General features: G+C 43.1%; 1 protein-coding gene and 7 non-coding genes across 12 annotated transcripts in view; 7 read left to right on the top strand and 1 right to left on the bottom strand.

Annotated features, from left to right (window-relative positions):
* The window catches only part of LOC123972662 (contactin-associated protein-like 4), a 122,340-nt gene that overhangs the window by 35,425 nt on the left and 71,934 nt on the right, over nt 1-14,981 (bottom strand). For all 5 annotated transcript variants that reach the window (XM_046052230.1, XM_046052231.1, XM_046052233.1 and 2 more), the window contains exons 11-15: nt 7,990-8,096; nt 6,626-6,745; nt 5,853-6,053; nt 1,979-2,141; nt 419-546 (exon numbers count right to left, since the gene is read on the bottom strand). In XM_046052230.1, the coding sequence (XP_045908186.1) occupies nt 419-546; nt 1,979-2,141; nt 5,853-6,053; nt 6,626-6,745; nt 7,990-8,096 (719 nt within the window). The remainder of the gene's footprint in view (nt 1-418; nt 547-1,978; nt 2,142-5,852; nt 6,054-6,625; nt 6,746-7,989; nt 8,097-14,981) is intronic.
* On the top strand, nt 9,859-9,941 carry trnal-uaa. The gene has a single exon. It is a non-coding gene; the product is annotated as a tRNA-Leu (tRNA).
* On the top strand, nt 13,745-13,827 carry trnal-uaa. Its single transcript has one exon. It is a non-coding gene; the product is annotated as a tRNA-Leu (tRNA).
* Nucleotides 14,154-14,236, top strand: trnal-uaa. Its single transcript has one exon. It is a non-coding gene; the product is annotated as a tRNA-Leu (tRNA).
* trnal-uaa lies at nt 14,366-14,448 on the top strand. The gene has a single exon. It is a non-coding gene; the product is annotated as a tRNA-Leu (tRNA).
* trnal-uaa lies at nt 14,520-14,602 on the top strand. The gene has a single exon. It is a non-coding gene; the product is annotated as a tRNA-Leu (tRNA).
* Nucleotides 14,732-14,814, top strand: trnal-uaa. The gene has a single exon. It is a non-coding gene; the product is annotated as a tRNA-Leu (tRNA).
* trnal-uaa lies at nt 14,886-14,968 on the top strand. Its single transcript has one exon. It is a non-coding gene; the product is annotated as a tRNA-Leu (tRNA).

Genomic DNA, 14,981 nt, shown 5'->3' with positions numbered 1-14,981 from the left:
TTGATTTAAAAGCATATTTTGGCCAGAAATAACTGAACTAGAAGGTTAGTCTGTGATAAAAACTGAAGACTGATTTGTTGTCTTTGCTGGGGGGGTGCAATAGATAAGACACACGCCTTTGGTGTGAGAGACCTGGGTTCAATTCCCCACTTTAGCCCATCTACAATTGTGTCCTTGAGAAAGACACTTAACCCTTATTTACTCCAGAAGTGTGCGACCTCAGACATGTATAGCAAGTGTAAGTTGCTTTGGATAAAAGCGTCAGCTAAATGTAAATGCATGAGGATTTAAACTTCTGTTTTTCAAACAGAACCTGCATTTGTTTGACCTAAGCTCTTATGCCTGACAACTTTTCTATAACAGGAAGATTGCTGTTGTCATGTGTAACTAGGCAACTGGAGAACTGGGCTGGACTTACTGTCTCCATGACAACGCAGCAGTCCCACCCTGTAGGCGGCCTCTGACCCCGGCCTCTGGATGTCACCCAGCACCAGAGACTTGACAGGGAGGCTCTCCTTATGGGTGAGCAGGCCAGAGTCTTCAGCCCTGCAGGAAAAGAGAAAGAACAAGAAAAAAAGAGGAAGCATAATTAGTTGAATGAGCAGGAGATGATGGAGAAGTTCAACAAAAAGAAGCAGGAGGCGAGGGAAGGAAAAAACTAGAGGAGAACAGGAGAAAGAGGGAGACAAAGTTGAAGAAGATGAAGAAGTCCGAGGGGAATCAGAACAATACTAATATGTTGAAGAAGAAAAAGCATGGATGTGAAGAATAATCAGCTACACTCAACAATCCCCAACGGATTTACTGGTGTTTGTTTTTAATGTTACATGACTGTTGTGACAATATTAGATGTAAACATGTTGGTGCAATTTCTTGGTGACCTATTATATGTTTATAATTATAACCATCAACCAGTCACTGGCCAGCTACTACCAAAACAAAGACACCCCCCTGTTTACACCCACATGCAGCTTTATGCACTGAGATGACCCGCCTGTTAGCCTTATTGCTGAGGAAAGTTGTGTGTAAAAATACATGCAGGACTGCAAGGACTGGAAGCGAGGAGTGTATACAGCACTTGTGAGTCTGATGAAATATTTAAGAGCAGCAGTGGCAGCTCCGCTCTGCAAAAATAGAGTCAGCGCTGCACAAACAGTTTGGACTGGAAAATGAGGAAGGAAGTGAGGCAAAGGCAGGATTGGTTACAACATGAGGAAAGGTTAAAACGTATATTTGTTTTTTTTTCCTCTGCTCAATTTACCCAGTCGAAGTGATGTTTGCTTCACTGCCAAAGTTACAAGTCAAACAGAGACAGTTTGCTAAAGTGTCTGCTGGTGTACAGTTATCAGTAATGTTTAGTATCCTAAAAAAAATAAATGAAGATTAGGAAACGTTCAGCCTGAGAGACTCACACAATCTCTTAATCACCAACTTTCTTTATATCCAGTAAAAGACAACCTCTGTCTACCAATCATCTTGTTGATTTAACTTCAGTTCCAAATCACCTCCAGATCTGCAACACTACAGACTTGTCCACATTCTTATTCTGGCATCATGGGGTTTGGCATTGTGGTCTAATTGCCAAAAATGTTTTTCAATAGATAAAATCATTTCAGTAAAAAACAAGTAATTGCCTCACTTTTCTTTGAGTTAGTTTCTTCTGATTTAAGATACCATCCTATGTTCATTTACACATGAATATAAAATCCATATTTAGGTCTCTTACCACACTAAACTGACATATATGTTTTTTGTTTACCTTGAGTCTCCGTCAAATCTCACAAGATTGCTTTTTTGTAATTGTCAGAAAAGGCTGACTGTATTACTGAATACATTGCTGTGTATTATTTACTTTTGCAGTCTTCTGTTTTCTTTTCATGAAACATAGCGGTAGATGCTTCAACTAAAATGTGTAAACTTAGAGTAGGAAGACACCCTGAAAATTCATATAGAAATATGTGTGTGTTCATTAAAGTACCACTCCATGCGGTCGGCGTCACAGTTGCAGTAGTGTTGTGGATCCACACAGTCGCCCTGCAGGCCGCAGGCACACTGCTGGCTGCCTGGCTGAGCGCCGCCCCAGTAAGTCTGGACACGACCAGGACCGGGACCACCGAGCCACCAGCTCAACGGAGAGCCATCTGAAAAACACACACACAAGCAACAATGACAACTGAAACATGTGAGAAAACGTCTCGGGTTATGTATGTAACCCTTGTTCCCCGAGAAGGGGAACGAGACACTGCGTCGGTGACGACACTATGGGAACGCCCCTGGGCGTGGCAGGGCTGAACTATGAATGAAACTACTCCAATCCTTTTGGTGTTACTAGAACGGTAGTGTGTGACGGCGTAACCGGAGGGGGTAAATAAGCACGCCGGCACATAAGACACATTAGCCCCTTTCTATGAAGCAAGGCACTCCAGGCGGGGTGAGGTGTGGTGGACCGACGCAGTGTCTCGTTCCCCTTCTCGGGGAACAAGGGTTACATACGTAACCCGAGACGTTCCCCTTCGAGGGAACTCGAACTGCGTCGGTGACGACACTATGGGAACGAGATACCCACTTAGGCCGCACCGAAACCCTGTCCCAGGTGGGAACCCTGGAACGAGTCACGGGTCTCATCCTCCGGGCTCCACGGAGGAAGCGCACGACCAGCGGAAGCCTCCCCAAGGGCCCATCACTCAGAGGGGCGTGGAATGCTGCAATGGCAGCCACATATACTTTGAGCGTGGACGGGGAGAGGCTAGCGGAGAAACGGTGCTGGAGGAACTCCAGTATCACAATTACCGAGCAGGTAACTGGGTCCACTGCCCGTTCTCTGCACAAGGTGGTGAACACATTCCACTTTAGGCCGTACATCCTTCTCGTGGACGGGGTTCTGGAGCTGAGCAGCGTTTCGACTGCTCCTGTCGTCAGACCCGCCTCTAAGAACTGCGCCCCCTCAGGGGCCAGACCCATAGCTGCCACAGGGTGGGGTGCGGGTGAAGGTGGTGGGTCCCCCTACTCGAGGTCTCAGGACCTCTTCCCCCGGGCCCGCCGAGACTGAATAACGGTCCTCAGATCAGTCTTCCCGGGGGGCTGCGGGCGAGAGCGCCGTCTTTAGTCCCAGGTTGGTTGAGGGGGATCCCGCGAAGCGACGCTCTGCTTCTGGCTGTGGCGGTAGGTGCTGGATGAAGGCTGCGTCCGCCTTTCCTGAGCCGTCGTGGTCCTGGAGTCTGACCGGCGGGGGAGATATCGCTCAAATGCCTCCCCCTGAGTTTTGGCGTGCTGGAACCTGTTGACGACAGCATCCACTGCTTCGCCAAACAGGCCAGAAGGCGAGAGGGGCGCATCCAGGAGAAAAGCCCTCTCCTTCCCCTGGATGCCTGATAGGTTGACACACGGAGAGCCAAGTCCGTTGCTCTACGGAGCTCCGTTAGGTCCTCCTCAGAGGGACCTCCCCCTACGTCACAGTCCCGAAGGAGATCGGCCTGGTATGCCTGCAAGACAGCCATCGTATGTAGGCTGGCACCAGCTCAACCCGCTGCCATGTAGGCCTTGCCCACCAAATTGGACGTCATCCGACACGGCTTGGTGGGGAGCGCTGGCGTCCGGAGGGATGAGGCGAGGTTGGGAGAGAGGTAGCTTGCCAGTGCCTCTTCCACTCGTGGCATCGCTCCGTAGCAGTGCTGTCTGATTCCCGTCACGTTGCCGTAGTCCAGCCGGGGGGACGTAGACAGCCGCGCAGAGAAGGGTTTATTCCATGATCTACACAACTCGTTGTGCAGATCCAGAAAAAATGGTAGGGGCCAACGCGGGGGTGGCGCTCGATGTTGCAGAAACCGCTCATCTAGTTTGCTGCCTGCCGATGGCTGCTGCACCGCCTGTGGCCAATCAATGTACAGCTTGGCCTCGGCCCGCGTCACCACTTCCAACAGCTCCTCGTATCCTGGCGAGGGCTGATGACGTTCCGTTTCCTCTATGCTAAGCACATCTAGCTCCTCATAGCCAGATCGTGTCAGCCTTTCCAGACTCGCCCCTCGAGTGGGAGAAACCGTGAAACGGGCTCCCGATCGGGGACGAGGACCGGAAAAAGGCCTCAGCCGTTCCGGCACCCTCGGCGATCTCGCGTTGTAATCCCCAGGATCGGAGCCGCCACGGGGCCTCAGCGACCGCGGGGCCTGTGCCACGAGGGGAGCGCATCCGACCATCCTCTAGGAAGAGAGCCGCTTGAGACCTCAGCACCCTCTGGGGCAGGGCCTCGCAATGGTTGCAGGCAGCCCCCTCGAGAGCCGCCTGAGCATGCGACATCCCCAGGCATGAGACGCACATCCCATGGGTATCACCTTCTGTGATGAAACGCTCACAAGGGAAGACACACTGTCGGAATCGCTTTGACATGATCTTCTGCTGCTTCGTCAAGTACTTACTCCTTCTATTATTCCATAGTGGACCAAAATGGAAACTTATGTGATATAGCAAATAACTGTTTAACTATGTTAGACTTGGTGAAATGTGCACTTACAAATCAGGCATTCAAAGATACACAAAAACGTAATCAACATCAAACTTTTTGTGTGTTGCTGAGTGTTGCTTTCTCTCTTCTTCACCCAAGAAAAGCCTATTATATCTTGGTTCTTACAATAAAACTGAAAACACTTTCTGGACATTGAGGCCATAATATAAATGTGTCTACTGTTGTGAGTTAGGAGCATCATTAATATGAGAACACTGTGAGTTAGGGCCAGGAAAATGGCCACAAAAAATAAAAAAAATCAATGGCATCCCTCTACAGGGCTTTTATTTCATGTATTTTACTGGAAGTGGAACTCTCACAACCAAAGAACAACACAGTATGTCCATAAATACCCCCTGGATATTGTAGCTGCTCTTTTCTTTTGATGTTGATGTACAGACTGAGGCTTTTTGAACAATTGCACTTCATTGTAAGCCACTCTGAGAGTATCCACTAAACGGCAAGGAAGTAAAAACTCCATCCATCCATCCATTTGCCCCTTCTCCAACTACTGTTTGCCCGGAACTGTTGTTGTCTTGCTTTCCTGCGAACTATCTTTGCTGCAACCAGACTTGAAGATGGAGAGAGGGTTATATTGCATAAGACAAATATTATCTAATTCCTGTCTACTTTATGTTTGCCACAAGTAAGTTCTTTGTTGTGTAACTGATCCTAACTCGCAGCATCATGGTCAATTATTGATTGTAAACTTGATAAAGACACACCGTGATTTGGAAAACACCAACAAATTAACTGGACTCAAAGCTGATTCTAACAGAATGAGACATTTGAACAAATCGTATACAATCCATTTGTCTGGTTCACTGGGAAGATCCAAAATCCTTGGAGTCTGATTAAGCAATTGAAGCAATGAGCGTAACAATTATTGTGTTTTGTCTGGTAGAGCGAAAAAAGACGTGTGGAGCCGCAGGGAGTTACATTGTTTTCTCCAGAGCTTTTGTTTTTGTACAAAACGATATGTGACTCATAGCCCACTATGATTAAATTTGAATTTAAAGACAGCACAAAATGTAAAAACAAATATGTGAACGATTCGGTGGTTACAACTTCAGTATTTCAAGTTCTTGGTAGAAAAAACACATTAACTGGCTGTTTTGCAACCTTAAAGATTATTTGTTCTGCCCTGAGTTAAAGTTTTTTCCCCCTGGAGGTAAATGAAGCAGGGTGGATCTTTCACATAAAATGCAAAGCCAGCCTGCATCCTCAAGCAGTTGGCCCTCCCCCCCCACCCGACAACATCAACAAGCTTCAAGTCAGATTTCTTTGGTTTAAAACCCTGTAATGAAAATCTGAGCCAGGACGGTAACAAAGAAGAAAAACAAACTAGCTTTACCTGGAGTGTTGAGGAGGCGGGACTTCCTGCACTGGTAGGACAGTTCTTGTTCGCAGTGCTCTGACTGGCTGATGGCGGCCAATAGCTGTTCCTCTTCAGTCGAGTAGTTAAAGTGGACTGAATGCTGGTTCACACCTGGAGACGGTCGGACTCTGGTCAGCTCTGTGTTGTTGTGCTGGATCACCATCCATGTGTTCTCCTCTGTGGATAAATAGAAAGACACCACAAAACACAAAACATTACTATGATGCAAAATACACTATGTGGTAAGTGTAGATTCTGGGTAAATTATCCAATCAGAGGACCACGATTGTTTTTAATTGTTTTAAGCAAACACACAAACTGCCCTTCAGGTAATTAGGTAAAGAAGCCATTTTTAAAAAACATCATACTGTCAAAGACACAGGCGTCGGGAAAGATATTAATGGAGAAAGGAGATGAAAGTTCCACGTCTTCATGATACAAATGATATAAAGCACCAAGACATATACAGACAGGGAGATGAATGTGGGAGAGAGAGACTGAAGAAGAGAGAGTAACAGAAAGAGAGAGAACCTTGTAGAAAAATGGGGATGGCTGATAACGAGTGTTATACAAGGTACAAGGCTGATTTATTTGTCTCAAAACAACAGATTGTAGAGTAAAATTGAGTTTGTAACTCCCTGATGAGAGGAGCATCATCAGTTAGAATTATGTAAAAAGTTTAGTGATACGAGGATGAGGGGAGTTGGTGTGTGTGTGTGTGTGTGTGTGTGTGTGTGTGTATGTCTCACCTGTCATGTTGCAGTAGACCAGCTGCGGTTTGATTGGTCCGCTGCCGTCCACGTCAATATAAAAATGTCCCGACGTGTTGCCGTTGTGTTTGTACGCCTCGCACGACTGTTCGTACACAGCTGGGAGGAAATGAATGAGATCAGCTTCAGCATGAATCACATCAACATCAGCACTTTAGACACACACAGAGGAGTTGTGAGGGGAAGAAGATACACACTGTGGAGGATTATGGGTGCTGCTTTATACGTATGTATCACCACCGAGCCCCATAAAGTACAGATTACTACAGCTGGAGAGGATAGTATGACTGATGGGAGTACAAAGTTTCAATAAATAAAACTTTAGACCTTTATCAGCCCTGCCTCTTGCTCTCTATCGCCATAATCTATCTATCCATCCATAATTTACTTTACAGTTTTATTCCATAGTTCTGGGCTCCAGGCACAGTAAGGAGGGTCCCCAAAGCTCCTCGTTGCCTAGAACCGGATCTGACTCAGGTACATAAAAGGAGCAACACAGAACATTACTAGCAGTCTCTCTCCAGGCTGCTTTATTCATTTTTCATCCTTTTATAGTTTTCTTATATGCTCTATTGCTCTTACTTCATCACAAGTCATATTTATTCATCACTTTTTTTATTTTCAATTTGCCGCCTTGCTGAAAGTAGTATATGTAAAAACAACTGCTTGTAAAAGGAAATTGATTATCTGTCATAGCTCTCTAATTCTTGCCTTCTCCCTGTCTGAGTCTGTCTCCAACCATGTCTCCCACAAATTACAATACAAATTTGCAACAACAAATACATATTGAAGGACACATAATACTACCCAACAAGGTATTTCATTTATCTACTCTTGTCTTACAGTATCCACACATAGCAACTAAAGCATGATTAATGTTTTTTATGGTTATCTTTAGCGCCTGGTAAAGGTTAGGGAAAGATTGTTAAATATTAAATTTTTTTTAAATCAACTGAACCCAACCACACGGGGGATGCGAAACCTGGCCATTAGAGTCAAAGTCCTGCATTTTTCCATCCAAACTGACCACCTTCCTATGACTCACTTGTGCGTGATCAAAAACTTCTGTGTTGTTATCAAATGTTGTTGCTTATTTGGTGCATAATTCTACAGTAATTAACACAGCAAACCTGAGGCCGAAACATTTTATCAGGAGAGGAGTACCGGCTGGTTTCAGAGACTATGTAACCTGATCTATCTAATGGAGCTGCCAAGTGTAATGAGTGTTCTGTCCCTTATGGGTACTGACATCAAAGGTAACAGGACACATACACAAAGCAAAGACTGTGGGAGGAACACATGTGTCATTACATGTGCTGATGTTTGGTCGACAGGTGACTTACAGCTGTGGCAGGTCGCTCCGCTGTAGCCGCTGTCAGAGCAGTTACAGTGGAAGACGGTCCAGGACTGACTGCAAAGGCCACCATGTTCACAACGACTGGGAGAGCACCTACGAGAGAGAGAGAGAGAGAGAGAGAGAGAGAGAGAGAGAGAGAGAGAGAGAGAGAGTCAAGAAGTCGCCAAAGTTTGTTGCACAGTTTCTCAAGGATTCTTTTTTCAGTCCCCTACAAAATTCGGACAGACATGTGGAACGTGGATAGATTTTTGCTGTTGAGACAAAAAAACAGGCGAACAATCATACATATTCTCATATACACTGAGGCAGCAGATGTGAAAAATCCATTTGCTTGTTTTGGCTGCTTGAACATTTGGAAACGATTCTCCAGGTCTTACTGCAAAAAAACTTTCCAAGAGGACCAAAGCAGTCGATGCCAATAAACACCTTTCATCCGTTATTGCCAAGAAGGGTTTCGTTTGTTTGTTTGAAAAAGCAGCTGAGGCATCTTTTATGTTTTAGCTGAGTCATTTATCTTTCAGTAAGTGAGGCTGAGACTGGCTGTCAGGCTCCAACCTTTGACCTTTTGGGGTTACTTTATAGATGACACTAGATGGGATGAAAAAATGCTTTCAGATGCTCACTATCCTCACAAACACATAGTGTAACTTGAACTATATTTCAAAATGAGTCTGTTACATAAAGCTTTTTCATTAAATGGGCAGAAAGCAAATCATGTTTACTCAGGCATGTTATTTGTTAAATGGCCAAATGTGTGTAGGAGGGTCAGGACTAATGTAACTAGTGGAAAGATAAAATATTTCATTTTTTAATATTTGGAGGAGGTCATATTTTCCAACACGTTGTGGGAGGTTGTTGAAGTGAAAAAAATCCATCTAAAACATTTAGTTTCCAATGTTGACTGTAAATTCTGCTGAATCACAGCTCATCATTTCAAATCATTTCATTTCCTCACAACTTTCTTTCAGTTGATATCATGAAGAGAAAACGCTTTAAATCTTTGCTAGCACTGATACATATTCTTATATCCTACAAGCAATGGCCTCCAAACTGTCCTGGCATCTTTTGATACTCCTTTTTCTTGTGTATCTTTATCCACATGGATTGCTTCCATGGCCAATGCCTTCAGCAGGGTTTAATTCACACACACATTCACACATAAATACATAGTACACACTCACAAAGGCAGAACTGATAAATGATCAGGTGGGACTGGATTGAAGTGGTTATTACTGTGTGCTGGGGGGGTGGAAGTCTGCATGCTTCTGTTTATTTTGTAATATTGAGAAATGCACATTTTGAGCACTAAATGTAAACGCATGTGACAGTGTTCGAGTATATGTTTGCACAAACCCAGGCAGGAATGTTGAACAGAAAACAGATGATGTAGAGATTCTGCAGCCTTTATTTAGATCAAAGCCCTGACTCAGCGGCCTGTCATCCTACTACAGCGTGTTTTTTTTACCCCAATTTATCTCTACACTGCTTTGATTTAAAGGGAGCTGGTTAGCATTCACACTTTGTGCGGACACTTTACTTATTTGACATGATGATGATGACAAACATGAATGCATGATTGCATATGTGTGTGCGCACACACACACACACACACACCAGACATATATACACATGCCGAACTCTCACATATATCATGAAAACATAACATTGATAGCTTCTGACAACCAGTTTCTCCCACAGAGAGAAATCAATGCAGTGTCACAAGTGGATAACCAGTTCCCTTTTAGACTGCAAACAGCCTCTTCTAAACTACACATCTATTAAAATGTCATTCACAAAAACACAGTATTCATACTTAGCCAGACACCAGCCCTTTAAATTCTTTAACACTGCATGTACCAGGATGGCCGAGTGGTTAAGGCGTTGGACTTAAGTTCCAATGGGCAGAAGCCCTCGTGGGTTCAAACCCCACTCCTGGTAATCTGATCTTTGTTAAACCTTACATTGCAATATCTGAAATGAAAAACACACCCAGTTTTGAATGATCATTATATTCCCAAAATTATGTAAGTTTTTTGCACTTCTATATTTGATGAGAGCTCAGAAAAACCTCCCTGTTTTCAGCTTTGTAACAATGCATTTTCCAGCTAATCCAAGGCTTTTTTGAAATAGTTTATTTTTCTCTTCCTCTTAGTCCTTCAGTTTGTCAGAAATATTCAAATTCAAAATCACCAAATTTGGGAAAAAATGGTTTTGACTGGAAAGGAATGGTATGAAAGTAGAGATGCAGTGGGATAGAAGTACTGCATAAAGTTGCATAAATGGTAATACTCAAGTTAAGTATTTCAAATTCATACTTAAGTACAGTCCTTGAGTAAATGTATATTCCACAACTGTAAAATCCAGGTGCACAGATTCAGGTGTGGTACAAAATACACAACCCTTCCCCACATACAGATCGTGATTGGACAAAAAAAACAGAGGAACATTCCCTTTCAATGTTCCCAAGGCCGGAGACCAGAGGAAGAAAAAAAAGATAGAGAAAGGAGGTAAGAGGACAAACAGGAAAAGAAGGATAAGAAGGAAAAGAGTTGGAATTAGTTTGCTATTATATCAATCAGTGAAAATGACATACATCCTAACACTGATTTTCTTATGTGTCTGTTAAGCTTAAACAAGCAGGCAGGTTTGGTAACAAGATGTGAACTGATGTTGTAATGGAAAGGCTCCGTGCAGGTTTAAGCTCCATTTGTGCTATTAATGGAGTGTTTGCTTTGGCTAATAATACTCTTTGCTGCGGGCAACAATCATAAAACATACACACACATACACACAACTACAGATATAATAACCTGCTCTGAAGTATGGCCACCACATTGAATCTGATTTGGTGAGTCCATTTTCCACCTGGCTTTACAGTACAACATGTCCCATGGGCCCAAAATTCAATCAGCAGGATAACAGCGAGAGAGCGTAAGGTAGACTTTTTTCTCTCTCTCTTCATTGGAAAAAAAACCAGGATTATTTTTGTAGGCTTGTTTCAGTGAGCAGTCCGATCTGTGCAGGAACTGGATTCTGCTGAATAATAAGCTGATGAATGCAGAAACAGGGAGACATTTAATTAAAACCACTCGAGCAGATTCTCCTTATCTGGCAAAGATATACGGTTGGCTCAATATTTGTGTGTACATCGGTGTTTCCATCCAGTTTACTGTATAAGTGGTATGTGTGTTTGTTTGTGTGCATGTGTGCTATGCGCTTGTGGAGGGTTTGTAATTGGTGTAATTGTCTCATTAATTGTGCGGCTATTTGGCGTGACAACAACAGCAAACGTCTCTCCCTCTCTCTTTCTCTCTCTCTCATATACCTTCTGAGGTTGAAGTTATCGCTCTGGTCATTGATGATATACATTTTTATTATTTAGTTAATCATCTTACTATCAATGACTTAAATATTTACCATGAGATCCAAAATTGGTCTTGGTTCAGATAATTTCCATTTGACTCAAATTGGTTAACTGACGTGTTGTTCGAACGTAAGTGCCAAAGTTAAATTTGCATTAGTTTGTATCTACAAGCTATTCAAGGGCTAAAATCAATATTATTATATCAACAGATTATTAGGTAGCAAGTATTCTGTTGCTTCAGTCGGAGCTTTTATATAATCATCCAAAATTTGTCTTGACCCTTTTTGTCCTCCAAACAATGGAAATAATGTTTTTTTCCCCATGCCAGACAATCTTGTATGTCTGTGTATTGTATCTTCTTTTTACTAGCCACTGAATGCTATTTGCTTGGTGATGGTTGCACAAACCGAACCCTCCCCCTGCCCACCTTTTAACATCTTTATCTCTCTCTCTTTGGAGATGACTCCATTGGAAATGAAATTTATATAATGTAACTTGACATTCTTTACCCACCCATAACTCTGCATTTGTTACTGATGCATAGCTCTAGGTACCAATCAAATGCATACAATAACTAAAACTAAAAAAGGGGGCAACAGCAGGGCTATAGGACATAAGCACATGTGGACATCTGAACATTACACTTAATGTAATGGTTAAACATCTCTTTTTAAACTCACGGTCATTAGTTTGCTGCTATGTACTTTTTTCAAAATTAGATTTGGACAGTGGTTGTTGGCTATACTGTATGTTGAGCATGACTTGTGCACTGGGTTCAAGTAGAAACTGAGAAAAGTCCACGCAGAACACCTGACTGGCAGATATCAGCAAGAATACACCTGTCACACCACCAGTCTCTGCTCAACAATCATTGTGGATACTGTGAGTGTGTGTGCAGGCTTATGATTGTTTGTGTGTCCTGGACGGTGCAGTCTCTCTCTGTACAATGAGGCGCCGCTTCACCTCACAAATATATTACTCTGCCAGCAAAAGGAAAGGAAAGAAAAATGATGTTTGAAAACAACCAGTTACTTTTTAAAAAATGTTGTATAAGAAAGCAATCGAGGACAGAAAAAACATTTCTGCTTAAGAACCAACAAAACACACTATGGTTTGATAGAACAACAATGCTGCCGGTGCTCTCTTTTAAATCACCTTTTTGAGTTTTGTTTTGACCACAACAAGCTTGGCAAGCACTGTAAATTATTAAATTATTAAATACTATTAAATTCTGCCTAGAAGCTCCAGGAGCAAGAATTTTCATCTCTTACTGTCTAAATGAGACATCCAAACAGGTAAAAGACAAATAAAACTTAAAAAATTATTGACTGCAGAAAATAACATGACGCTTTCAAAACAGTGACACTAATTAATACATTAATACAAAACACAAAATTAACTCATTTTGTAGGGTTATGATTCTGTCCTTCAGCAAATCATATCTTTCTTTTAACCACCACTCATGATGACAAGGACTAATTATGACTCATTCCCAACTGGCGTTTTGACCATGATGTCTGGCCCTAAATCCTAGTACAACTAGTCCTAGTACTCCTTACTATAATAATATCTTTGGGTTTATAGAGACTGATCATGAGTCTTTCCACCACTGAGCATTTTTATAGCATGAATAGATTTTTCACTTCATTGCTTTATGAAGTTAATTAAGAACAATGTTTGGAACTATTTTGAACACATTAAATAAATAAATCCGATTCTTTGAAGAGCTGAGAAGTTCTTGTGTCAAAACGCCAACACACAGCCATTGCAGCTGAAAGAATAAGGCTAAAATTGTCAGACACGCCGTAAGAATATATCTAAGCAACACATTCATTTAATGGCATCGGGTGACCGTCTAGCGTGATTGCAATCATTAGGCTTAGTGAAGCCAGATAACCAAACAACATCGTGGGTATGTTGAACTTGCAACAGGCGTTGGTCTTAAGATCCAATGGGCAAAAGCCCTCGTGGGTTTGAACCCCACTCCTGGTAATATGATGCTTTTATTGCGCAACAAATCAATCCTTGAAGCAGATGGGCTACAGCAGCAGAACTCAGCTAAGAAGAGGTAACAAAGGCTACAGTTCACACAGGCTCACCAGAATTGGACAAGGGAATACTGGAAAAACATTGTCTGGTCTGATGAGTCTCGATTTCAGCTGCGATATTCAGATGGTAGGGTCAGAATTTGGTGTAAACAACATGAAAGTATGGATCCATCCTGCTTTGTATCAGCGGTTCAGGCTGGTAATGGTGTGGGGGATATTTTCTTGGCACACTCTGGGCCCCTTAGTACCAACTGAGCATCGCTTAAACATAACAGCCTGAGTATTGTTGCTGACCATGTCCATCCCTTTATCGTAGCTAAGTAAAAGTCACCAGGATGGCCGAGTGGTTAAGGCGTTGGACTTAAGATCCAATGGGCAAAAGCCCTCGTGGGTTCGAACCCCACTCCTGGTAAAGAGATGTGTTTATTGGGGAGGATCACTAAGATTTCTGCAATGAAATGCATTCAGCAGTCACTATTAGGTACACCTGTTCAATTGCTTGTTAACACAAACAGCTTATCAGCCAATCACTTGGCAGCATCTCCATGCATTTAGGTATGTAGACGGGGTCAAGACCACAATGTACCCATCTTCTGCTTTTTATCAGCGGTTCAGGCTGGTGGTGGTGTAATGGTGTGAGGGATATTTTCTTGGCACACTTTGGGCATCACTTAAACATAACAGCCTGAGTATTGTTGCTGACCATGTCCATCCCTTTATCGTAGCTAAGTAAAAGTCACCAGGATGGCCGAGTGGTTAAGGCGTTGGACTTAAGATCCAATGGGCAAAAGCCCTCGTGGGTTCGAACCCCACTCCTGGTAAAGAGATGTGTTTATTGGGGAGGATCACTAAGATTTCTTCAATGAAATGCAGTCACTATTAGGTACACCTGTTCAATTGCTTGTTAACACAAACAGCTTATCAGCCAATCACTTAGCTAAGTAAAAGTCACCAGGATGGCCGAGTGGTTAAGGCGTTGGACTTAAGATCCAATGGGCAAAAGCCCTCGTGGGTTCAAATCCCAGTCCTGGTAAGTGGTTTTTGATTACAGGTAGTGGATGACGATAACGTGTCCCATCCCTTTATTGTAATTAAGTAAACATCACCAGGATGGCCGAGTGGTTAAGGCGTTGGACTTAAGATCCAATGGGCAAAAGCCCTCGTGGGTTCGAACCCCACTCCTGGTAAAGAGATGTGTTTATTGGGGAGGATCACTAAGATTTCTTCAATGAAATGCAGTCACTATTAGGTACACCTGTTCAATTGCTTGTTAACACAAACAGCTTATCAGCCAATCACTTAGCTAAGTAAAAGTCACCAGGATGGCCGAGTGGTTAAGGCGTTGGACTTAAGATCCAATGGGCAAAAGCCCTCGTGGGTTCAAATCCCAGTCCTGGTAAGTGGTTTTTGATTACAGGTAGTGGATGACGATAACGTGTCCCATCCCTTTATTGTAATTAAGTAAACATCACCAGGATGGCCGAGTGGTTAAGGCGTTGGACTTAAGATCCAATGGGCAAAAGCCCTCGTGGGTTCGAACCCCACTCCTGGTAAAGAGATGTGTTT

This window comes from Micropterus dolomieu, linkage group LG06, assembly GCF_021292245.1.
Source record: "Micropterus dolomieu isolate WLL.071019.BEF.003 ecotype Adirondacks linkage group LG06, ASM2129224v1, whole genome shotgun sequence".
NCBI classification, from domain to species: domain Eukaryota; kingdom Metazoa; phylum Chordata; class Actinopteri; order Centrarchiformes; family Centrarchidae; genus Micropterus; species Micropterus dolomieu.
The sequence above is the reverse complement of the archived record's forward strand: the minus strand, read 5'-3'. Positions and strand labels throughout refer to the sequence as shown.